This window comes from Canis aureus, chromosome 19 (assembly GCF_053574225.1).
Source record: "Canis aureus isolate CA01 chromosome 19, VMU_Caureus_v.1.0, whole genome shotgun sequence".
NCBI classification, from domain to species: Eukaryota; Metazoa; Chordata; class Mammalia; order Carnivora; family Canidae; genus Canis; species Canis aureus.
In genome coordinates, this window is record NC_135629.1 from 51644872 (window position 1) to 51670421 (window position 25550).

The 25550-nt window shown below is 50.0% G+C and overlaps 1 protein-coding gene across 8 annotated transcripts in view; it reads right to left on the reverse strand.

Annotated features, from left to right (window-relative positions):
- Positions 1-25550, reverse strand: part of DNM2 (dynamin 2) — an 88556-nt gene that overhangs the window by 49679 nt on the left and 13327 nt on the right. For all 8 annotated transcript variants that reach the window (XM_077859937.1, XM_077859938.1, XM_077859935.1 and 5 more), the window contains exon 2: positions 6420-6493. In XM_077859937.1, coding sequence (XP_077716063.1) covers positions 6420-6493 — 74 coding nt within the window. The remainder of the gene's footprint in view (positions 1-6419; positions 6494-25550) is intronic.

The following is a 25550-nucleotide window of genomic DNA, read 5'->3' on the forward strand; positions in this document are numbered from 1 at the left end:
ATCCAGGCACCCCGGGGGTCTCAGGGCCTTGCGTGGAGAAGCCTGCCCTGGTCTTCATGGATGTTTCCCAGCCCTTCCCCATCCTCAACCCAGCAAGGGGTTGGAACCACCAGGTAGACTCCTAGCAGCAGGAGATGGGGTCTCCCTTGCTCCATCCTGGCATCCACAGGCATGCTGGCCTGGGGCAGGAGGAGCCACCGGGGGACTCAAATACACTTGAGAGACCCTGAGTACCACATAATCAAACAGGTCCGATCAGGAGGGAGTCTGCAGAGGCTTTAGACAATCAAGAAGAGGCAAAGTATGTGGCACCTCCCGAGCCTGTTTGGTCCTCAAGCTCCCTCTGATTTGAGACAAATCATGCAGATCTCCCAGTCTAGGGCACACTGCCACTGGGAAAACATGCTATTGGTATTTATCATTAAGAAATACATATATTTCCCTCCATTTTGACACAGAGCTCCTAAAACCCTTGGAAAGCCCTAAGTGACAAGAGTAATAGAGGTGTCTTAACATCCCTAACAAGCTCCTTTCAACCACACATCAGTTTATGCTAATGAGGTAGCATTTGGAAAGCACTAAGGGATGGGGACTGCCTGCCAGAGAGACCAATGTATGTGATTAGAGGGTTGGAATTTTTACCCATCCCTACCCACCCCCACCTCGGAGAGGAGACAGGGGACAGGGGTGAGGGGCTAGGGTTCAATCAGTCACCAATGGCTAGTAATTTAATCAATCATGCCTATGTGATGAGACTCTATGAAAATCCCAAAAGGAAGGTGCTCAGAGAGTTTCCTGAGTGGTGAGCATGTGGAGATGCTACCCAGCTGCTCTATCCTTTTACATTAACCACTGATCCAGGAGAGTAAGCTGTCTCCCTGAGCTCTGTGAGCTGCTCTGAGGAGGGGGCCCTGGGAACCCCAGATCCACAGCCAGGGGGCAAGAAGCACAGGTGATGGACCTGGACTCGTGACTCGACTCGTGACTCACAGTGAGGGTGGAGACAACAGTCTGGTTGGACCCCTTCTCCTGGGGGATGGGACACTATCTCCAGGCAGGCAGTGTCAGAATGGAGGTGACTGTAGGCCACCCAATCAATGTCCACTGAGCACTGGGAAGCTGCATGGTAATGTGGAAAAAACCCACATACACTAGTAGAACAAGTGACAGCCCCGGTTGGCATCCTGGTCAGCCCCCAGCCTGACTCTGTTTCCTCATCAAAACAAAAGGCCCATGCCCTGAATGTTGCAGTCTGCCAGCTTTACAGAAAAGGCCCTGCCAGTGCCAGGCTCATGGGGAGAGGTGCTAGAGAAAGAGGTGTTGATAATACCACCCTCCTTCCACCAGGAGAGGAGAGGCACAGCAGCAGCCCACAGAGCATGCTCAGGTACCTGGCTAATGCTGACGGGGCACTCACTGGGTGCCAGGTTCTGTGCTGGGCACAGGAGAGTTGTGGACAAAGCAGGTCAGCATCCCTGCCCTCTGGCACTGACATTTTGGGGGGAGAGAACCATTAAGAAAATATAAGAACACGGGATCCCTGGGTGGCGCAGCGGTTTGGCGCCTGCCTTTGGCCCAGGGCGCGATCCTGGAGACCCGGGATCAAATCCCACATCGGGCTCCCGGTGCATGGAGCCTGCTTCTCCCTCTGCCTGTGTCTCTGCCTCTCTCTCTCTCTCTATCATAAATAAAAAAAAAAAAAAAAAGAAAATATAAGAACAGGATGAGGTTACGTGCTGTAGAGGAACTAAGGCAGTAATGATGGAAAGGGGGTTGTGGCTCACCCAGGAGAAGAGGAGGAGGAGGAGGAGAACAAGGGCAAGAAAAGTGGGCAGGGCGTTCCAGGGAGGGAACACAGTGAGGGCACACAGTGAGGGCAAAGGCCCGGAGGCATGAATCTCCTGGAGGGGGATTGGAGCAGCAGCTAGGGACCAGGAGGAGGTGATGTCCCAGAGGCCAACAAAGCCCTGTTGGGGGCACAAAGCTTTGAGTGGGAAGCTGGAAGCCAAGCCCTGCCATGCCCTCTCTGGGCCCTGAGAGCACCAGCCAAGGTCAAGGGAAGGGAGGCTTAGGAGGCTACATTCCACACAAGAACAGTCCCCAGCACCCAGGGTTTATGAGGCCAAGGGGTGATACCCAAGGAGAAGCAGGGTTCATCCATGAGCCATCAAACTTCTTGGTGGCTTCGGTCTTAGGTAATTTTTTTTTAAAGATTTTATTTATTTATTCATGAGAGATAGAGAGGGAGAAGCAGAGACATAAGCAGAGAGAGAAGCAGGCTCCATGCAGGGAGCCTGATGTGGGACTCGATCCTGGGACTCCAGGATCATGCCCTGGGCTGAAGGCAGGCACTAAACCGCTGAGCCACCCAGGGATCCCCAATTTTTTTAAGACTTTATTTTTATGTAACCTCTACATCCAATGTGGGACTTGAACTTACAACCACAAGATCAAGAATTGCACGCTCTACTGACTAAGCCAGCCCGGAGCCCCATGTGGTCTTAGGTAATTTTTAAACTAAGCAGATTAAAAGTAATGGCTCACCAAGACCAGTCTGGACCAGAAGCCAGGCATCACTGAGCCTCAGGACTGCAGCCCAGCTGCAGAGCCACATCATGGGGCTCTAGACCCCATAGGAGGCAACAGCCACACAAAGCCACATGGGGTGCCAGGGCCACAAGGGAGGTACCACTGTCACCCCCATTTTATTTTATTATTTTATTTTATTTTATTTTACTTTATTTTATTTTATGATTGATTGATTCATGATGGACAGAGAGAGAGAGAGAGAGAGAGGCAGAGACACAGGAGGAGAGAGAAGCAGGCTCCATGCCGGGAGCCCAATGTGGGACTTGATCTTGGGACTCCAGGATCGCGCCCTGGGCCAAAGGCAGGCGCTAAACCGCTGAGCCACCCATTTTAGATGAGGAAGCTGAGACACAGAGAGGGAGGCCACCTGCCCCAGTCCCCAGACAATAAAGGGTAGCTGTCTGGCTCCAGAGTCCTGTTCTCCAGAGTCAGCTGGACAAAAAAAGTCTACTCTCTAGAAGCAATACAGCCCCACATAGCCCCTAGAGGGCCCTCCATCAATCACTTTATCCCACACTACACTTAGCTTCCTCCCTGTTGAGTGGGGTGTTCCACATCCCACCCATCCCAGGCACCTCTGTTATCACCCTGGACTGCCCTTCACCCCCACAGCACTGCCCTGGGCCGGGCCTCATCACCTCTTGCCTGGTTCCAAGCTAACCTCTCCCAGGCTTCCCTGCCTGCACTCCTGCCCTTGTCTGTGCTCCTTCCACAAGACAGCCAATGGGCTGAGCTGGTCTCTTCCCCCACCACGCGCTCTTTGGGCTCTCACTGCCTGATCCTTCACCAGACTGCCAGGCCATGTCACCTGCCTCCTGCCCCTCCATGCCAGCCCCACTTCACAGCTTTGCACATGCTCCTGCCCCTGCCCAGAATGTTCTCCCTGGGCCCCTGGCCCAAAGTATATCCAATGGCCAATATGTCCCACACCTCCAGTCCTTTCCCCTGTCAGACTGACCACAGCATCCTATGTCTGCCACCCCCACGCTGCCTCCCTGGCATCTGGCTGAGATCCAGCACAGAATGGGCACACACTCTGCTGCCAGCAATAAGATACTGGAAATGCCACAGTCAGGTGGAGAAAGAAGCATATGTGTGCTGGAACACAGCAAGGGCCACTTCCATATGGGACACCTGAGCCTCACTTCCCACCTCCACTGCCAGCCCAACAGGATCCAACCAGGATTCTACCTCCACGGCAGCCATCCTGTCCCCATCTACCTTCGGGCACCACTCCTACCTCCTCTGGGTCCCCTGCCCTAGGCTGACTCCTGCAGTCTCTTTTTCACCAGCAACCACAAGATCTGGTCAGGCGACACTTCCCCTAAGGGGGCACCCCACCAAGTAAGTTTAAGGCTGGCTCTCATGAGGACCCTCCTGTGCACTCTTGGGCAAGTGACTTCACCTCTGGAAGCCCCAGTTCTCTTTTCTGTAAAGTGGAGATGACAGGAATGGTGACCCCAGCATTAGTCCAGGTCAGACACTGAGCTGATGTGAGCCCTCAGAGCTTTCTGCCTTCAATGCTCTTCATAGCTACCTCTCTCTGCTAGGAAGAGCTCCCTCTTGCCTGACACCCCAACACACCAGTCAGCCTTGGCTCCAAAATCACTTCTTCAGAAAAGCCCTGGGATGCCCCATCCTCTAGGATGAAGTTAGTCACTCTCCCTTCTCCACACATGCTTCAATCTGGTGGGAGCCAGGCCTGCCTGTCTCCCTCCTGGTCTTACCCCAAGTCTCCCCCTTCTGTCCCCTCGCACCAATGGGAATGCCAGGTGGGCAGGGGGCAGGTGGTGGCAGTAGCCTCGGTCCTATCACTGCTGTGTCCTGGACCTGGCCCAGCCCACAGCATGCACTAAGTGCTCAGTGGACCACAGCTGGGTGACGGCCACCATGGAGACAAGAGGGAGCCCTCCAACCATGACACAGCCTGCCATCTTCCAGTGCAGAAAGCCAGCCGACCTGTTCTCCCAGCAGGCCATCTGGAACAGGCCGGCAGAAAGCACAAAACCGCAGCCCAAGTCAGCACCACACAGGGAGAATCGGGAGTGCGCCAGGCGCTGTGCTGCATGTTGAACGTATTGAATGACGTGGTCTTCATGGCAACCGACAGAGTCAGAGCTATTATTATCTTCACTGTCCAGACAGGAAACACATCGTGAGCAGCAGTCCCTTCCCAGGGTCCCTGAGGCCAGGAAGCTGCAGTCACGATCTGAACCCAGGCAGTCTTAGGTGGCAAGGCCGACCCACCAAGGCAGAGGTTTTCCCCGTGTGGCCAGGAGCCAGAAGCAGCAGCAGCAGCAGCAGCAGCAGCTGGGAGCTCATTAAAAATGCATCTCCTCAGCCCCCACCCTCTACCAACCTGCTGAATGGAGAGCGGAAACCCACTGGGCCAAGACCTGTGCGACTCTCTGACCACTGTCATCTGAAACTGCGGCTCCGCGGCTGACAGTCCTGGGCCAGCTGATTGGACACCTGAATCCACAGGAAGCAGCCCATTGGCCCGCCTGTGGCCTATGACATGGCAGAGCTCACAGAGAGGAGGAGGAGCGGAGCTGGGCGGAGTCAAAGATGAAAAAGAGCCTGGGGCAGAGCAAGGAGCAGGGTCTGAGGTCTGACTGGCTTGTGCCCAACCTGGATCTGGGGCCCAGTGTAAGGGCAGGTGGCCTGGATAAGCCTCAATTTCCCCATGAAATGGGGGTGTGTCAGGTGGCTTCCTAGCACGGGTGTGTTTAACCGGGCCGCGCAGTGAGGCTGGCGCCCACTGAATGCTGAATCAACCAAGGCTAATATTCCAGGTCAGTGGGAAAGCAGCATGGAGGCCACACAGGGCTCTGGAGAGAGGAGAGGTCATGCCCTGAGAGCTCTCCTGGCCCCTTCCAGCTTCTGACCTGAGATGATTTCCCAGGAGGCCTCAGTGGGTTTTATGCCCGGAGACATGCCCACCTCATGCCAGATACTTGTAGAAAGAATAGAGATAGGGATCCCTGGGTGGCGCAGCGGTTTGGCGCCTGCCTTTGGCCCAGGGCGTGATCCTGGAGACCCAGGATCGAATCCCACATCGGGCTCCCGGTGCATGGAGCCTGCTTCTCCTTCTGCCTGTGTCTCTGCCTCTCTTTCTCTCTGTAACTATCATAAATAAATAAAAATTTAAAAAAAATTAAAAAAAAAAAAAGAATAGAGATAAACTGTGGCCACTGAGGAGGAAGACAGGAAAAAAATCTACAAGGGGGCTATTCTATATTCAATGGATGGGCCTCTCCCCAAAGCCAATGTCATGATCAAAACAGACATGGTGGTGATGCTGCTCTAACAAAGAAGGGGACAGGACAATGGAGTGTCTCAGGGGACTGATCAGAGCAGCTGAAAACCCTGCCAGGGAAGCTCTCTGGTGGACAACTGGCAACATGAGTATGGACCGGGCATCAGAGAGCATGCAGGGACAATTACTTTTCTTGGGTGTGGTTCTGTGACTGTAGGAAGGTGTCTTTAGTGAGAGGGGAGGCACACTGAAGCATTCTGGGTTGACATGTCACAATGTCTGCTACTAGTTTTGAAAGCATTCAGCAAAAATGCATTATCCACAGCATAGCAAGCAAACATGGCACCTAGCAGCCTAGCCTTGACGATGGAGGACACGGGTGCGTGCCCAAAGAGCCCTTTCACGTGTCAACTCAGCCGTGCTTCAAATATGCTACACAGGTGGAGAATGCAAATTCAACCCCCAAATGACAGCCCAAGACCCCAGACACCACCATCAGCGCCTCACTCCTGCTGGGCACTGCATCCACGCTCATTTCTTGCTGCTGCAGCAGCAAGCGGTCCCACTGTACCTGTTTTTGAGAAGATGAGCTGCAGAATGAGAGGCCGCCTGGTGACGATTCCTGAACCTCGGGGAAGGAAGTCCCTGTGGGAGGAAAAGGAGAGAAGTTACTCACTCCGCTGGCTTGAGGGGCAGGAAGTGTGACCACACATGTGAAGCAATCCAGTCTTGCAATTGGGGCAATGTCACCAAAGACACCAGTCCCAGCCAGGAACTGGGGAGCGCTCTGACCTCAGAGGGTCCTGAGGCAACAGGGGGCAGAGGAGTGACTGGAAAGAAGGTTGCTGATGAATGAAACTATCTCCCTTTGGCTGGCTGTCTTCCAGGCCCAGCACACCCAGAGAGCCCTTTCACTGACAGATAGATATTTGAACAATCTCCCCACTACCACCCAAAAGAGATCACTCCATTTCCTACATACATGTAATAAATATAATGCCATATGTCTGACATAAAGACTAAATAAAAGTATTTGATGACAAAATATGATGTGTTTCATGTCCCCCAAAGACAAATCGATAGATATAGGCAGGAAGTAGATCAGTCCTTGCCCAGGGGTAGGAAATGAGGAGGGAGCTTTCTAAGGTGCTGGAAACATTCTAAAACTTAACTGTGGTGCTGCTTACTTAACATTTACTGAAAATTTACTAAAAATATCCCGGCATTTGAAATGGGTAGATTTCCTAATACATAAACAATCCCTCGATAAAGCTGAGCCACCAGGCATCCCTAGGCTCAGAGAATTTCAAACAAGGTTTGCACCTAGGTAAATGTTCAGACTATCTGAACTTTGTGGGGTGCCTGGTGGCTCAGTGGTTGAGCATCTGCCTTCGGCTCCGGTTGTGATCCCAGGGTCCTGGGATCGAGTCCCATATCAGGCCCCCCACAGGGAGCCTGCTTTTCCCTCAGCCTATGTCTCTGCCTCCCTCCCTGTGTCTCTCATGAATAATAAAATCTTTAAAAAAAATTATCTGAAATTTGCGTAGGACACAGGAGAAGTGGTACTAGGCAGGTGTGGCCCATATACAACAAGACAAGCATCCTGGGGTTCTCAGTGTAGAGCCATGGCCACCATCCCACTCCCCAGAGCTGTGACAACCAGAGTCTCAGGTGGGCACCTACTAGTGTTGAGAACCCCTGCTGGGAGCCTGAAAGGCCGCAGAGGAGGCCACTGGTTCTCAGCCCAGACTAGTTGTCATAATCCCTAGGAATGTGCTAATAATCCAGTGGGCATTCCAGGGAGAAGGTGCACTTTGGCATACACTATGCAGGACCACCTGTGGACAGCCCCACTGCACTTCTGCAGCACCTCCACTGGCTGTGCCCAGGGTGTTGGCAGTGACCCTGTAAGGTTGGCCCCACACACTTGCAGGGAACTGTAGCCCAGCCTGTGAGACTAGGGGCAGCAGAGCTCCAAACGCCCCACAGGGGCACAGCCAGAACAGTAGAGCAGGGCACACTCAGGCAGACAGGCCCAGAGAGGGGTGGCGTGTCTGTGGTGCTGGAGATCACAGTGAGGAGGCTGGTCATCATTCTTAGAGCAAGGCAGCCAGATGGGGTTTCGGGATTCTAATTATGGGTGCTTTTAGGGAATGTGGTTTTATTTTTTTTTATTTTTTTTTATTATTCATTTATTATAGTCACACAGAGAGAGAGGGAGAGGCAGAGACACAGGCAGAGGGAGAAGCAGGCTCCATGCACCGGGAGCCCGATGTAGGATTCGATCCCGAGTCTCCAGGATCACGCCCTCGGCCAAAGGCAGGCGCTAAACCACTGTGCCACCCAGGGATCCCGGGAATGTGGTTTTAAAAGAACCCTCTAGTGGCTGTCAAGGCAAGGGTGGGAGTCCAGAGGCAGGCTGGCTAGAGGCATCCACACTGGTACACACATGTGTAATGCCAGTGGCTGGACCAAGACTGGCAAGGACACTGGACAGCAGTGGGCAGACACCGGACAGAACTAAGAGCAGTTTAGGAGACAGACAGTCACAAACATGGAGGGTGGGAGGGGCTGAGAGAGAGCGAAGAACCCCCCGAGGACACTCATGAGCCCCAGGAAGACGAAGCTCACGGCCCCTGGCAGCAAAGTAACCCTCTACACCTCAGGGGTCACCCATGGAGCATGATGGAGGTGCTGGGAACACCGTGTGGACATGTTGATGGGGGCCCCATGAGATGGGGGCAGTCAAAGATGACACACTATGGGGGTAAGAGGGCTTGGGAACTGGGATGGTCAGAAAAGGCCCCTCTGAGAAGGAGAAACGAGGTGAGCTACATGTCAGGGTATAGAATGGGCAGGGCGGGAAACAACAAGGAGGCCCCCAGATCACCAGGCCCTAAAGTCAGTTCTTCACCATGACCCCTGCCAGAGGGGGCATCCCAGGGTCTCCAGGAGAGCAAAGCCACTTCGTGCCAGATGCCAGGCTCTCCCAGGCTGCTAGTGGCTGTTAACCTCTCAGGCACCACACATGGCCCTGACCCTGACCTTCCCAGAGGCCCAGGTCACCTGGCTGAGAGGCAAGGCAACCCCTTGCACATCAGAGCCACAGTGTCCTGGAAACCATCCATACCAGCCCTCCGACACAGATGTGGTGACGGCAGCAGTGACAGTGTATGCGTCCTTCACCAGAATCTCCCACTCCACCTCTTCGAGGCAACAGAACGGGTCAGTGACCGGACAATACAGAAGCATAGGAACAAATCCCTCACACCGGTCTCTGTGCTTCCCCCATGCTGTGTGTGTCACTGACCCAGGATCCTTTTCACCACTGACCCGTGCTCTCTGGCATGGACGGGCCAGTTTGCTCATCTGTTCTCTAGTTGATGGGACATTTGGGGTCTTTCCAGTTTGGGGTCATGTACATACAGCTGTTATAAGCATTTTCATACATGCCTCTTGTAGACATATGCCCTTGTTTCTCCTGCTGAGTCAGAGGGGACACCTGAACAGGCAAAACTAGTCTCTGGAGATAGAAATCAGAGCAGTTGGTTCCCTTTGCAGAACTGATTAGAATGGGCACAAGGAAACTTTCTGGAATGATGACAACATCCTCTATCTTGATTTGTCCGGTGGTTTCCTGAGTGTATGCATTTATTTAAAACAAACAAACAAACAAACAAAAAATAAGGTCACTAGGCCTCAGGGAGCAGTAGGAATGTGGACTGAAATTCATGGGGTTTGGCCTCTGACCCCCCGGTCATCCGGCATCTGGGCCCACAGATCTGACTCAAAAGCCGCTGGCATCTCCCCAGCCGGGGCCAAGCCTTCAGTCACTGGTATTGGCACATGCTGTCCTGTGACTGTTCTGGGCGTATCTAGGGGGCCAGGCACCACAAGGACAATGGTAATGCCACAGACAACGGACAATGAGAGCCTCAGAAGAACAGAAGAGGACCAGCATGAAGCCCAACAGAACCCCAAAAGCACCCCAAAAGCTCTGGGCACATGCAGGGAAGGCAGCTTTCTGGGGCTGGGACTTGGCGGTGAGAGGGAAGGATGATGGGAGGGTACAGCCCCGGGCAAAGGTGGCATGACTCGAGGGGCAGCCTTGCACACCAGGCTGGGAGCACCAGTCACCCTGGATTCCTCCATCTGTGCTTCCAGAAGTTCTTAGACTGCAGAGTGGAAAGAGCACCAACATTCCCCCCAAAAGCAACTCCCCAGAAATTCCCAAGAGGCTCCAGAGGAAGGGCCTGTCGGACAGCTACACTCCCAGACCCACCCAGATGGTTTCCTGACACAAGGCAGCAGGAGTAGCTCTCAGGGCCTTCCCTCCCCTGGGAAGGCCACCACCTCCCCGAGTAGCTCTGCCTGGAACATTGCCCACTCATCTAGAGTCAACTCTCAAGCCTCAGTCATCTGCTTCCTCTACCCTGAACCAACCCGCCCACCCCTGCAATGAGGGCTGCTGTACACCCAGGCTGCCCTGCACATGGTGTGACTTTGGGCCAACTTCCCTGTCTCTCTCGTCTGGGTCTCCTGGTGAGTAAGATGGAGTAGCTCTGCCCACCCCAGGGGTCAGCTGGGCACCAAAGAGGCACCCCTCCCCATGACGCAGGCCCCCCCACCAGCTCTGGTGTCAAAGGACACCTCCCTACGGAGACTTCCCACCCTCGCTCAGAGCTTCAACCCCCTCCCTATGTCCCTCCTACCCTCATTTTTTCCCTCACCACTCACACTCCAACCCACCCATCTGCTTACCCATCCCTCTCCACCACGAAACTCCCCAGGACAGGATCCCGGGTCTGTACTGTTCCCTGGCACAGAGTCAGGGTTCAGTAAGTATTAACCATGACCATTTCTGCACCGGGCCCAGGTCTGGCCCCAAGATTCTCCTTCTGGGGCTACAGACAGTTCTCTTTCTAAAGCCAAGACTGGGGCTCCAAACCTCCCTCCTAAAGTCACAGGATCCATTCCACATTTGACAGTCTTCTACCTGCCCATCCCACCACCCTCACCCTACCCTTGCATCCTCTCCTCTGGGATCTCTGCACTTCTGGCTTCCAGCCTTGGCAGGAACTTCTACCTCTGCCAGGAAACCCTTCCCCAACAGGTATTGCCCACTCACCCATGGGGAAATGCAGTGGCTCGCACCCCACCCCCAACACATATCCCTTCTCACTCCCACTACATGGCCTCCAACAGGAAGTCCAGTCCTGTGACAGCACACGACTTCACCTGGTCTAGTCACTATTGACTCGTCAGCACCTAGAACAGTGCCTGGCATACAGCAGGTGCTCATTAGATGTTTGTTGAGTGGCCAGGAGGAATACAGACTCTGGAACCAGAGAGCCTGGGTTCAAAGCCCAGCCCCGCCCTCATGAGCTGTGTGGTCCTAGGAAGGTCTCCACCTTCTCTGGGCACTGGCACGGCCATCTATGGGATGAGAGGATGCCACTCATCCTTCAGGGAGGCCCCGCTGGCCGCTTGACCTGCACAAGTCAGTCACTTCACCCTCTTGGAGCCTCAGTTTCCAAGCCCTAAAACGAGCCACCTCTCCTAGGAAGTAATGAGGGCTCCCAGGGGAAAAGTGGTCAGGGAGGGAAAGGCACAACAGGAGGCGGCACCAGGGCAGATCAGAAGCCCCAGCTGTTTATTTATTTACTGTTGTTTGAACAGAGCATAAGATCCCACCAGGCCCCCTGGCTTCTAGGCTAGGGGTGGGGACGCCTGCCTGAGGGAACAATGGAGGCTTAAAACGCAGGCTGATGAGTGGGCAGGTGGACGCCTTCCCAGGGGAGGGAAAACAAACAGATAAGCCAGCAGAGGATGAGTCAGAGCTGCTAAGGGCCCAGGTCACCCCTCACCCTTCCTCATCACCATATCCTCATGGGGGTCGCTCAAAGCCTCAGTGTGGCTATGAGACCTCAACACAACACCAGCCGCAGGAAGAGCCCTCAGAAGGAGGCCCATGCTCCAGGGACCTGTTTGTACCCAGTTCACTCTCTCAGCCTAATAAGAGCCCATATACAGACCACTGGCTGCCTCCCTAGCCCAACTCTAACCCCATCATTGGCAACAGTTCAGCAAACCCTCTAGCAACACCCAAAAGAACGACACCAGGGGCGATACCCCCATTTCCTGGATAGGCAGACTACGGCTCAGTTTCAGGACATGCCCAGGCAACTCAGCGAGGAAGGAGCAGAGCTGTGATGGGAACACAGGTGGGATGTCAACGAGGCAGACCCCCCCGCCCCGAACACCCCCACAGCCCCATGGCCTCCTTTGTGGTTTTGCTAGAACAAAGGTAGAGCTCATCGCTGGGCCTCTGGAGCGCCATCTAGTCTACATCCTCCACCAGTCCCCACCTAGTCCCTGCCTCATTACCATCCATCTGGACACCATCCAACAGTAACCACTGGTCACCCAGAGCCCAGCCCTCATTGTGGCCCCAGGCAGGTGCCACTGTGTCCTTGTGGTTACCCCAAAGGGCAGGCCGACTGACTCAGACTATAGACCCAGGGCTCTTCCCACCTCTCACTTCCCACCCCGCCCAGCAGCAAGCACTGCTGGCTCCACCTCCAGATGGAGCATGAACTGGCCCACTTCTCTGCATATTCAAGGCCATCATGCAGGACATCCGTAGTTGCCTGGCCCAGGGCTGCTGCTGCTTCTCAGGCTACCCACCCTCACTGCCAGAGTGGCCACAGGGCATCTGTGGATGCCACGTCAGAGCATGTCCCCCCTCTGTTCAGAAGCCTCCCAAGGCTCCCACCTCCCTCAGGGTAAAATCCCAAGTCCTCTCTGAGGCCCACAAGGCCCTGCACAAACAACCTGCCCAGTCACCCACCAGCCCTCCCCCTCACTCACTCAGCTACCTGCTATACAGTTCCCTGCTATGTTTCCCCCCAAACAGGTACAGTTCTGCCTCAGGGCCTTTGCACTGGCTGTTCCCTAAGCCTAGAATTCTCTTCCTGCAACATTTACAAGGCCAACAACTCCTGGCCAAACCATCACTTCTGTACCCACCACCTGGCACCCCCTGAATATGAAGCATGTCCTGCTCTATCATATACCATCCTGCTCAATTCTTCTCATTACTCCCATTCTTCTTCTCATTACTGGCATCTTCCAATTTACTGATGTGTTCATAGGGCTATGGTCTGTCCCTTCCACACTACCCACTCATTAGAGTGGCAGCCTCACGGGAGCAGGGTCCTCTGCCTGGCACGTTCTCTGGTTCCTCCTCAGCTTTCAATACAGAGGCAGGTGACCGACATCTGTGGGATGAAGGATCAAACCTGCCACTGTCCAATGAGACAGAGGCTCAGGTGGGGGTGGGCAGTCTTGCTGACTTTCACAATCCCACTCCTGGTGCCACCCATTCACAAATTCCAGGCAGCCTCCTCCCTGCTCAGGAATCCTGCAGGTTCCAGATCCAGCCCCACCTTTGGCTCTCAGCCATAGGGTCACCTGCTCCAAGGTCTCACTTTGATGCCAGGCCAGGAGCAAAAGCAGGAAGTGGCCCATGGAGACTAGCAGCTGTGGTTCATGGGCCTCTCAGACCCCAGGTGGAATCCAGGAACTGCCCATTCTTTTCTGGACTATCAGGGCAGGTCTGGTCACCTTTTTGTGCCTCAGTTTCCTCATTTGTTAGGTGGAGATAATGTCACCTGCCTCAGATAGTAGTTGGAAGGATTTACAAAGTTCTTTAAAAAAAAAAAAAAAAGATTTTATTTACTTATTCATGAGAGACACAGAGAGAGAGGCAGAGACACAGGCAGAGGAAGAAGCAGGCTCCATGCAGGGAGCCCGATGTGGCACTCGATCCCAGGACTCCAGGATCACGCCCTGAGCCAAAGGCAGATGCTCAACCGCTGAGACACCCAGGTGTCCCTGGATTTGCGAAGTTCTTACCATGGTGCCTGAAAGAGACCATTTGCCCTATGTCAACAAAGGAGAACTGGACACAATATGAATCCCATTATTACCCTCTCCTGCTCCAAAGTGTTCCCAATAGCCTCCAAGGCCCTGAGTAATTGCCCTGTCTCTTCCTTTCCCTCACTCCCACACTCACACACTCCCTCAACCACACTGCTGGCCAAGGTACAGCAAACAGGCCAAACCTACTTCTGTGCAGGGCCTTTGCACGTGCTGATTATCTGCCTGGAATGACCATCTCCTCTGAGCCGTTCCACAATCCTGGCTTCCTGTGGTCACTCAGCACTTAATTCAGGAGATGCGTGGGTGGCTCAGTAGTTGAGTGTCTGCCTTTGGCTCGACTGAGCTCTGTATCAGGCTCACCACAGGGAGCCTGCTTCTCCCTCTGCCTCTCTCTCTCTCTGTGTCCCTCATGAATAAATAAAATCTTTTCTTAAAAAAAGGATTCAATTCAATATCAACTCTTTTGAGAGGCTTAACTGTCCCCTACGGACACCCCTGCCCCTCGTCACCCTATTTTCATTCCCCTGAGTGGGTCCGCAAGGACGGCCTCTTCCTGTGGCAGTGCTTTCCAGGGTGAAATCTGTTAACCACTTAGATGTCCATCAGCATGGAATTGGCTAAATCAATCCCAAAACTGGCCTGGGAGGCAATCCAGGCCGCAGTGCTGAAAGCAAAGTGTGATGCACAAAACAGACTGTGTCCTCCAAAAAACCCTTTTAATGCCCTTTTAATTTTCTGCTGTGTGAGGACAACAAACTTGGAGGGGATGCATGACCGTTGATGAAAGTTTTGTATGGAATGCAAATGGAAAAACTTTGTTTTGACAGTTTCCTACATGACTTGAATTTTGGTCTTCCACAACTTTTTCATAACCTTTATAACAGGTAAATATCAATTTTGGGGGCACCAGGGTGGTTCAGTAAGTTAAGCGTCTGCCTTCGGTTCAGGTTAGGGTCCCAGGGTTCCTGGGATCCAGCCCTGTGTTGGGCTCCTGGCTCAGTAGGGAGCCTGGCCTCTCCTGTGTCTGCTGCTCCCCCTGCTTGTGTACTCTCTCTCAAATAAATAAATCTTTAATATATATACATATGTTAAATCTTATATTTGATTATATATTAAATAATTATATATTAATTTTTAACTTTTCAGTTGTACTGAGAAGCACCAAAGCAATCAGTCAGCCAGCCAAGCAGCATTTTCGTAGGCGACAGACAAAACACTGGCAGTTGAGCACCCAAGTTCTTCATTCTGCCCTCCTGGGAGCCACCTGAGCATCCCCACTGCTCTACCCTGCAGCAGACAGACAGATGGTGTCACACGGCCACGTCAGCTGCATGCCAGTTGTGTGACCTTGGCAGCAAGGTCTGGGGCCAGGCTCTTCATCTATAAAATGGGGTGTGGTGAGGATAGAAGACAGTGCGGGGCTGGGGCGTCAGTGAGTCCCCACTGCACCTCTATGGCCTGGTTGGCCACATATGGATCCCTAGTTCTGCGTAGGTCACCGTCCGAGGAGCTCCACTGAATCCAGGGGCAGGATGTAAATAGGCAGAAAACAAAGCCAGGCTATACCCCACCACACTCCCAGCATTCCAGAATCATCCTCTTTGCAGGTTCCTTCTTCAAATAGGAGAATGGGTGTCTATCTTCCCCAATCTCCTTCCCAGAGCCCCTTCCAAATGATAGGGCGAGGAACTGTCCAGTGTCACACAAGACAGGATGGCCTTACCGCCCTTTCTTAGGCCCTATCTTTCCCTCCCTCAACAGCCGATTTCTCAGCAGATCCTGCCTTCAACATGCCTGAACACATCCCACCCCACCCCGTCCCCTGCAAAGTCCCAAACCCTTAGGCTGAGTCCCCTGGGTCACAGCCATGCTCCCCAAACCTCCATGCCCCATACTTGCCCCTGCCCTGTGTGTTCTCAGCCTGGCAGCCAGCAAGAGTTTTTAAAACACAAGTCAGATCATGCTGCTCACATGCTTAAAACCCAACTGTGGCTTCCAGCAAATGCAGGACAAAACCAGTATCCTCCTCGCAGCCCATGAGGTACAACACCAATGCCCCATCACCTCCCTGCCATTCTCTGCTGGTTCCTTGGCTCCCGCCTCCAGGCCCTGATGCCATCAGTCTACTCCTGGGCTCCTCTGCCACCAGGTGCCCCTCACAGAGCCCTCCACTCTTCCTCCAGACACTGGCTGGCCGGCATGTGTCAGGAGAGGTCCCCTGAGTGCTTCCCCAGAATGAGCTCTGTCCCCTTTCCAGGCTTCCTCCCTGCATATGGGTCCCCATTCTAAACAGTCTGCTTTGTTCACTGTCCCATACCCAGCACAGTCCCTGGCACACAACAGGTGCTGGGAGCAGATGGTAAGAGAGGATGGCATCTCCAGGGCGCATACAACACAGAACTGAGCTGAGCTCTGTGCACACAAGTCTTCATTCCACCTTCACAGTGGCTCTTACCAATCCTGCTTTTCAGATGGGGAAACTGAAGCCACAAGAGAGGTTTGGTCACCTGGACCAAAGCCACCTAAGCTAACACCACACACAACAACCCCACCCTCCAACCAGGGAGGCACCAACCCAACTGGCTTCATTTCTGTCCCCATCTGCCAGCACCATCCTGGTCACAGCACCAGAAACAAAGATGGAAAGAAGCTCCTGGACTCTGAAGACAGGACAGTCAGTCATAGCTCTCTGTAAGGAGAAACTGGCCAGCAGATCATGACAGTGGGGAGAGTACAGAGGCTGCAGCTGGACAGCTCAGCCACAGCCTCACTGTGAGACCTGAACAAGGGCCTTCATTTCCCTGGACCTCAGTTTCTCCATCTATAAGAATGGGATAGTACCAGTGCCCACCCCATCAGGTTGTCAGCAAGATTAGAAGGACAAGTCACATGAGGCCCATGCCTGGCACACATAGGACACTCTTCCACAAGATTGGTTGATAAGGGTGATGGCATCAAAGGAGACCTTCATTGGCACGTCAATAAGGACCCTGGCACAGTCCTTCCTGGCAGACCTGGCAAGACAATTCTATATCTGCTCCCACTCCAACACACCAAACCCCTTCTAGGGCTCAGCCTTGGGCACAGCAGATGCACAGACCTGTCACTTTACCCCAAGCATCTGTCAGGAGGGGGAAACCAAAAGGTCATGCAGGAGAGTAAGTGGACCTGATAGGGCTGGGCTGTACTGAGGACTACCAAGCAGTCATAAAGAGAGCATGAGAAGGACGCCTGGGTGGCTTAGTGGTTGAGTGTCTGCCTTTGGCTCAGGAGATGATCCCAGGATCCGGAATCAGAGTCCCGCCGTTGGGCTTCCTGAGGGGGGCATGCTTCTCCCTCTGCCTATGTCTCTGCCCCTCTCTCTCTCTATCTCTCTCTCTCTCTCTGGAATAAATAAATAAATCTCAAAAAAAAAAAAAAAAAGAGAGAGAGAGAGAGAGAGAGAGAGCATGAGACAAGGGAAACAAGTCAACAGCAGTAGATGAGGGAGGTCAATACCCCATCCTCAATAATGGATAGAACACTGGACAAAAGATCAACAAGGAAACAGAAGATATGAATGCTACCAGAAACCAATGAGATCTAACAAACCTGCACAGAATACTCCACCCAACAACAGCAGAATACACATTCTTATCAAGGGCACATGGAACATTCTCCAGGATAGGCTGTATTTGAGGTCAGACCATAAAACAAGACTCATAAATGTCAAAGGACTGAAATCCCACAAAGTATGTTCTCTGGCCAGAGTGGAATGGAGTAAGAAATCAGTAACAAAAGGAAATTTGGGAAAATTCACAAGTATGTAGAAATTTACAACACACTCCTAAATAACCAGTGAGTCAAAGAAAAAAACATAAGGAATATAAGAAAATACTCTGAGATGAAATGAAAATGAAGCCACAACATATAGGCCAAAACTTAGAGGTTCAGTAAAAGCAATATGCCCAGAAAAATTTACAGATGTAGGCACCTATATTTAAAGGGGATGGGTAGCGCCTGGTGGCTCAGTGTGTTGGGTTTCCAACTCATGGTTTTGGCTCTGGTCGTGATCTCACAGGTTGTGAGATCGAGCCCCACACTAGGCTCCATGCTTGGTGGGGAGTTCGCTTGGGATTCTCTCTCCCCCCCCCCCCCTTCTGTCTCTCTCTCTCAAATAAATAAATAAACCTTAAAAAAATGGTGCCTGGTCAACTCAGTCAGAAGAGCATGCAACTTTTTTTTTTGAGCATGCAACTCTTGATCTTGGAGTCATGAATTCAAGTCTCTCACACTGGGCACAGGTATGACTTTTTTTTTTGAAGGATTTTATTTATTTATTCATAGAGACACACACACAGAGGCAGAGACACAGGCAGAGGGAGAAGCAGGCTCCATGCAGGGAGTCTGATGTGGGACTCAATCCTGGGACTCCAGGATCAGGCCCTGGGCTGAAGGCGGCGCTAAACTGCTGAGCCACCTAGGCTGCCCGGGCATAGGTATGACTTAAAAATAAAATCTTACAAAAAATAAAAAGTAAAAAAGACAGACTGCAGGTTGTTGTATGTCAATTACATAATAAATAAATCTTCAAACATTTTTAGAAATTTTTAAAAGAAAGATTTCAAATAAAAAATTAATCTTTCACTTAAGAACTTGAAAAAAAGAAAAACAAGCCAAATCAACCTGAAAGAAGGAAATAATAATGATTACAGAGGCAATAAATAAGACAGGAAATAGAAAAATAGAGAAAAATCAATAAAACCAAAGTTGGTTCTTTAAAAAGATTAACAAAATGGACAAATCTTAACTAAATGAAATCAAGAAAGGACTCAAATTACTAAAATCTGGAACCTACCCACCTTTCAGAAATAAAAAATGGATTATAAAGAAACACTATGCCAAAAATTAAATAATGTAAATGAGGGCAGCCTGGGTGGCTCAACGGTTTAGCACCGCCCTCAGCCCAGGGTGTGATTCTGGAGACATGGGATCGAGTCCCAAGTTGGGCTCCCTGCATGCACCCTGCTTCTCCCTTTGCCTATGTCTCCGCCTCTCTCTCTCTCTATGTCTCATAAATAAATAAAATCTTTAAAAAAAGAAACAGTGGGATACCTTGGTGGCTCAGAGGTTAAGTGTGTCTGCCTTTGGTCCAGGGCATGATCCTGGAATACCGGGATCAAGTCCAACATCAGGCTCCCTGCATGGAGCCTGCTTCTCCTTCTGCCTGTGTCTCTGCCTCTCTCTGTGTGTGTCTCATGAATGAATAAATAAAATCTTTAAAAAAATAGGAACACCTAGGTGGCTCAGTGGTTGAGCATCTGCCTCCGGCTCAGGGCGTGATCCTGGAGTCCTGAGATCAAGTCCCACATCAGGCTCCCTGTGGTGAGCCTGTTTCTCTCTCTGCCTATGTCTCTGCCTCTCTGTGTTTCTCATGAGTAAATAAATAAAATCTTTAAAAATACATAAGAAAACCTGTAACAAGCAGAGACGGAATTTGTGCTCAAAGACTTTCCCACAAAAAAAAAAAAAAAAAAAAAAAATCAAAGGTCCAAATGGCTTCCCTGGTAAATTCTAACAAACACTTAAAGAAGGTTTAACACTGGTCCTTCACAAACTCTTCCAAAAAATAGAAGAGGAAGGAATACTTCCTAACCGGTCTATGAGGCCAGCATTATACTCATACCAAAGCTAGACAAAAACATCACAAGAAAATAAGACCGATATTTCTTATGAATACAGACACAAAAATATCAACAAAATATGAGTAAGCCAAATCTGGCAACATATAAAAAGGATTATGGACCACAGCCAGGTGAGATTTATTCCAGGAATACTATAATGATCCAAAAATCCAAAGATCAATCAATGCAATACACCATATTAAAAGCAAATGACAGAACAATCAATAGATGCAGAAAAAGCACTTAATAAAATCTAACACCCTTTCATGAAAAAGAAAAAAAAAAAAAAAACAATCAACAAACTAGGAATAGAAGGGAATTATCCCAATCTGATAAAGGTCATCTGCACAAAACTTACATCATACTTAATAGTAAAACACTTAAAGCTCTTCCTCTAAAATCAGGAACCAGAGAAGGACGTCCACTCTCACTTCTATTCAACATTGTCTGGAGGTTCTAGCCAAGGTAATAAGGCAGGAAAATGAAATGAGTGCATCCAAAGGAAGAAAGAAACTATTCAAAGATGACATGATCATGTCTATAGAAACTGCTAACCAGGGATGCCTCGGTGGCTCAGCAGTTGAGCCTCTGGCTTTGGCTCAGGGCATGATCCAATCCAAGTACGAGGATCAAGTCCTGCATCGGGCTCCCTGTGAGGAGTCTGCTTCTCCCTCTGCCTATATCTCTGCCTCTCTCTCTCTCTCTCTCTGTCTCTTATGAATAAATAAAATCTTAAAAAAAAAAAAAAAGAAACTGCTAACGAATCTACCAAAAACAACAACAGCACAAAAAAACCCGTTTGAGATAATAAGTGAGTTCAGCAGGATTGCAAGATATAAGATCAATACACGAAAATCAGTTATGTTGTTATACACCAGCAATAAACAATCTGAAAATGAAATTAAGAAAATAATTCCTTTTACAATAGCACCAAAAAGAATAAAATACTTAGGAATAAATCTAACAAAAAAAAAGGTAAAAAAAAATTTATATTGAAAACTTAAAAAAAATTTTTTTTAAATAAATTAAAGACCTAAATAAATGAAAAAGACATCTTGTGTTTATAGACTGGAAAACTAAGTATTGTTAAGATAGCAATACTCTCCAAATTGATCTAAATCTTTTCAACAAATAGTACTGGGACACCTGGACAGCCACATGGAAAAGAATGAAGTTGGACTCCCACCTCATGAAATATATAAACTGACTCAAAATGAATCAGAGACCTAAACGTAAGAGCTAAAACTATAACATGTTTAAAAGAAAATAGAAGAGTATTTACAATAGCTAAGATATGAAAATAACCTAAGTTATGAAAAAATTCATCAGTAGATGAATGGATAAAGGAATTGTGGTGTCTACACACACATACACACACACACACACACACTGGAATATTATTCAGCCATAAAAAAAAGAATTAAATCTTGCTAGTTTTTTTTAAGATTTTATTTATTTATTCATGAGAGACACACACACACAGAGAGAGAGAGAGGCAAAGACACAGGCAGAGGGAGAAGCAGGCTCCACAAAGGGAGCCTGACACGGAACTTGATCCCGCGACCCCAGGACCACACCCCGGGCTGAAGGCAGGTACTAAACCACCGAGCCACCCAGGGATCCCCTTGCTATTTTTGACATCATGCATGAATCCAAAGGGCATTACACTAAGTCAAATGAGACAATGACAAATACTTTTTCATCCACCTTATATGTGAAATCTTAAAGAAAAAAAACACCAAATTCAGAGATACAGAAAATAGATCAGTAGTTGCCAGAAAGGGGGGGGGGGTGGGCGGAGAGCAGGAGGTGCAAACAATAGGTATCCAATTCTGTTTGTTTGATTTGGGAACCCTTGCTTTTAAATGTACTTTCTTTTTAAGGTTTATTTACTTTAGGGGCGCCTGAGTGACTCAGTCAGTGAGGAGTCTACCTTTGGCTCAGGTCAAGAACCCAGGGTCCTGGGATCCAGCCCCAAGCTGGGTTCCCTGCTTATGCTTCTTCCTCTTCCTCAGCCCCTTCCCTCTCCCTAATCTTTTTTTGTTTTTAAAGATGTATTTATTTTATTTGAGAGAGAGAGAGAGAACATAAGTGGAGGGAGAGGTAGTGGGAGAGGGACAGAGAGAATCTTAAGCAGACTCCCTGCTGAACACAGAGTCTGATGCAGGGCTCAATCTCAGGACCCTGGAATCATGACCTGAGCTGAAATCAAGAATAGGCCACTTGGGGCACCTAGGTGGCTCAGTGGTTGAGTGTCTGCCTTCAGCTCAGGTCGTGACCCTGGGGTCCTGGGATCGAGTCCTGCATCAGGCTCCCCACAGGGAGCCTGCTTCTCCCTCTGCCTGTGTCTCTTCCTTTCTGTGTGTCTCTCATGAATAAATAAATAAAATCTTAAAAAAAAAAAAAGAGCAAAATACCACTTCAAACCCACTAGAAGGCTAAATTCAAAATTATAACAAGCGTTGGCAAAGATGTGGAGAAACTGGAACCTTCCTACAGCACTGGTTAGCCATAAGATGGGGCAGCCACTGTGGACAACTATCTAGGACTTTCTCAAGGTTAAATGTAAGGATTATCACACGGCTTAGCAGTTGCAGTCCCACACAGAGACTCAAAAGAAATGAACACATGTGCACACAAAAATCTGTACACAAATGTTCACAGTAGCATTATTCCTGATGGCCAAATGTGGAAAGGAGCCAAATGCCTGTCGACTGAGGAACAGATAAACACAGGGTGGCATAGCTGCACTGTGTAATATTATTCAGCCAAGAAAAGGAATCGAGTTCTGATTTGTGCAGTCACAAGGATGAACCTGAGCACACTGCACAAAGTCAAAGGAGCCAAACACAAAAACCACAAAGTGTAGGATTCTGTTGATACAAAACATCCAGAGTAGGCTAATTCATAGACAGAAAGTAGACTAGTGGTTGGGAGTTGCTGGGGGTGGGAGATGACTGCTGATGAACCCAGAGTTTCTTCTGGGGGCATGAAAAGGTTCTGAAATTAGATAGTGGTGATTGCTGCACAATTCTGTGAAGATGCTAAAAACCACCTGATAGTACACTTTATTTTTTTTTTTTTTTTGGTAAGATTTTATTTTTAAGTCATCTCTACACCCAATTTGGGTCTCAAACTCACAACCCCAAGATCAGGAGTCCCATCCATGTTCTACCAACTGAGCCAGCCTCACACGATCACCACCCCCCCAATAGTACTTTAAAAGGATGAGTTTTGTGTCTCTCATGAATAAGTAAATCTTTAAAAATAAAATAAAAGGATGAGTCTTATGGTATGTGAATTGTAGTTTGGTAAAAATGCTATTTTAAAGTAAAGAGCAAAAAAAAAAAAAAAAAATTTAAAGTAAAGAGCACCAGAACAACCCAGGTACCGAGAACAGAGCAAGCCCCTCATCTATCTTTAAGATAAAAGCCACTGTGGGGCGCCTGAGTGGCTTAGTGGGTTGAGCAGCTGACTCTCCATCTTGGTTCAGGTCCTGATCTCAGGGTCATGATGAGATCCAGCCCCGTGTCAGACTCCCCACTCAGCAGGAAGCCTGCTTCTCTCTCTCTGCGCCCCCCCCCCCACTCATATGCACTCTCTTTCTCTCTCAAATAAGTAAATCTTAAAAAAAAAAAAAGAGAGAGAGAGAGAGAAACCACTGCCAATCTACACAAACCCTCCCAGAAAGGCCCGGGGCCTCTGACTGCAGCCTGTCCTCGCCCTGCCCTCCTACAGCCTCACCCCTCTGCCTTGTCCCCTCCATGACCCTGATCTTAGTCCCAGTCTCCATTTCTTTGTGATGTGCCTGACGTGTGTGCCTCCCCGTCCCAGCCTAACTCGGTGGCAACCAACTGAGTGTCAGCCTGGCGGCCTTTGCTGAGTGCATACCAGTTAGCAACTGAGACACAAACTTAGTTTTTTACATGGAGGAGATGGGGTTCTAGAGCACATCATACACACCAAGTACCATACAAAGGAGCACACCCATGAGCTAGGCCCCATCAGGGACCTCACCTTCAACTGGGTGGAAATGGACAATAAACCAAATAAACAGGCAGGACAATGACAGGGAATGACCAGTGCTTCCAAGAAAAATTAAGCAGGGCAGAAGGATGGAGTAACAGGGTGGAGGCATTTTTAGCAGTGGGACCAGGCAGGGCCTACTGAGGAGGAGACAGCTGACCATACGCCTGATGGAGGTGACAGATGATCCATCAGGCTATCTTAAAGAAAGAGCTTCCAGACAGAAGAACAGCATGTGCAAAGGCCCTGAGGTGGGACCATGTTTCACATATTTGAGAAACAGTAAGAAGCCCAGAATAGCCAGAACAGAACAAGTAAGGAAGAAACAGAGGTCGTTAAGAGAGGTAAAGGGAGAGAAGTGATGGGATGGGGTGGGGGGGGGGAGGTGAGTGGGCAAGGAGATCACGCAGGACCTTCTGGTGGTAGTGAAGACTTCAGATATCACATCAAGGAAGCTAGTAGCCATGGTGGGTTCTGAGCAGAGAGGGAATACGTTCTTAACAGGCCTCTAGCCACACTGTAGGGAGAACAGCCTAGGGTGGGCAGGTAGTGAGGGCAGAAGGTATAAGAACTAGGAGGAGGTTGGGATCCCTGGGTGGCGCAGCGGTTTGGCGCCTGCCTTTGGCCCAGGGTGCGATCCTGGAGACCTGGGATTGAATCCCATGTCGGGCTCCCGATGCATGGAGCCTGCTTCTCCCTCTGCCTGTGTCTCTGCCTCTCTCTCTGTCTCTCTGTGTGACTATCATAAAATAAATAAAAATTAAAAAAAAAAAAAAAAAAACTAGGAGGAGGTAATACACTGATCCAGGTGAGTGGTGTTGTTACATGGAATCACAGGGACACAAAAACTAGTAGCAAAGCTCTCCATGTACTGAGATGGAGACATTTTTTTGTTAAGAAATCAACAAGCTGGGGGAGCCTGGGTAGCTCAGTCGGTTAAGCATCTGCCTTTGGCTCAGATCGTGATCCCAGCGTCCTGGGATCAAGATCTGCATTGGGCTCCCTGCTCAGCGAGTACCCCGCTTCTCCCTCTCCCTCTGCCCCTCCCCTTGGCTCATTCTCTCTCTCTCTCTCTCAAATAAATAAAATCTTAAAAAAAAAAAAAAGAAATCAACAAGCTGATTCTAAATTTTATAATGTAAAGGCAAAGGAACTAGACTAGGCAAAACAATTTTGAAAATGAATGACGGAGGGGCAGCCCAGGTGGCTCAGCAGTTTAGCGCTACCTTCAGCCCAGGGCCTGAGCCACCCAGGTGCCCTTCATTTAGACCATTTTTAAGTATACAGTTCAGGGGGATCCCTGGGTGGCTCAGCGGTTTAGCGCCCGCCTTTGACCCAGGGCGTGATCCTGGAGTCCCGGGATCAAGTCCCACGTCAGGCTCCCTACAAGTAGCCTGCTTCTCCCTTTGCCTGTGTCCCTGCCTCCCTCTCTCTCTCTGTGTCTCTCGTGAATAAATAAATTTTAAAAAAGAAAATGAATGACGGAGAAGACTCAGCTGGCCTGATTTCAAGGCTTACTGTAAAGTCATAAAGAAATGTGGTTTTGGTCAAAGGTCACACATACAGATCAATGTTTGTAGAAAACAGAGTCCAGAATGAACCCGTACCAACATGGCCCACTGGTCTCTGACACAGGCACCTCAATGGAGAAAAGGTCTTTTCCTTTTTAAAAAGTTTATTCATTTATTTGAGAGAGAGACAGAGACGAGAGAGAGAGAGAGAGAGAGAGAGAGAGAGCAGGGAGGAGAGCAGCAGACGGAGAGGGAGAAGCAGGCTCCCTGCTCAGTAAGGAGCCTGACAATGCAGTGCTCCATCCCAGAACCCTGGAGTCCCGACCTGAGCTGAAGACAGACACTTAACTGACTGAGCCACCCAGGTGCCCCAAAAAGAAGGTCTTTTCAATAAATAGTACTGACATGGGGCACCTGGGTGGCTCAGTTGGTTAAGTGGCCGACTCTTGATCTTGGCTCAGATCTTGATCTCGGCTCAGATCTTGATCTCAGGGTGAGTTCAAACCCCATGTTGGGCTCCATGCTGGCCGTGGAGCCTACTAGATAGATAGATAGATA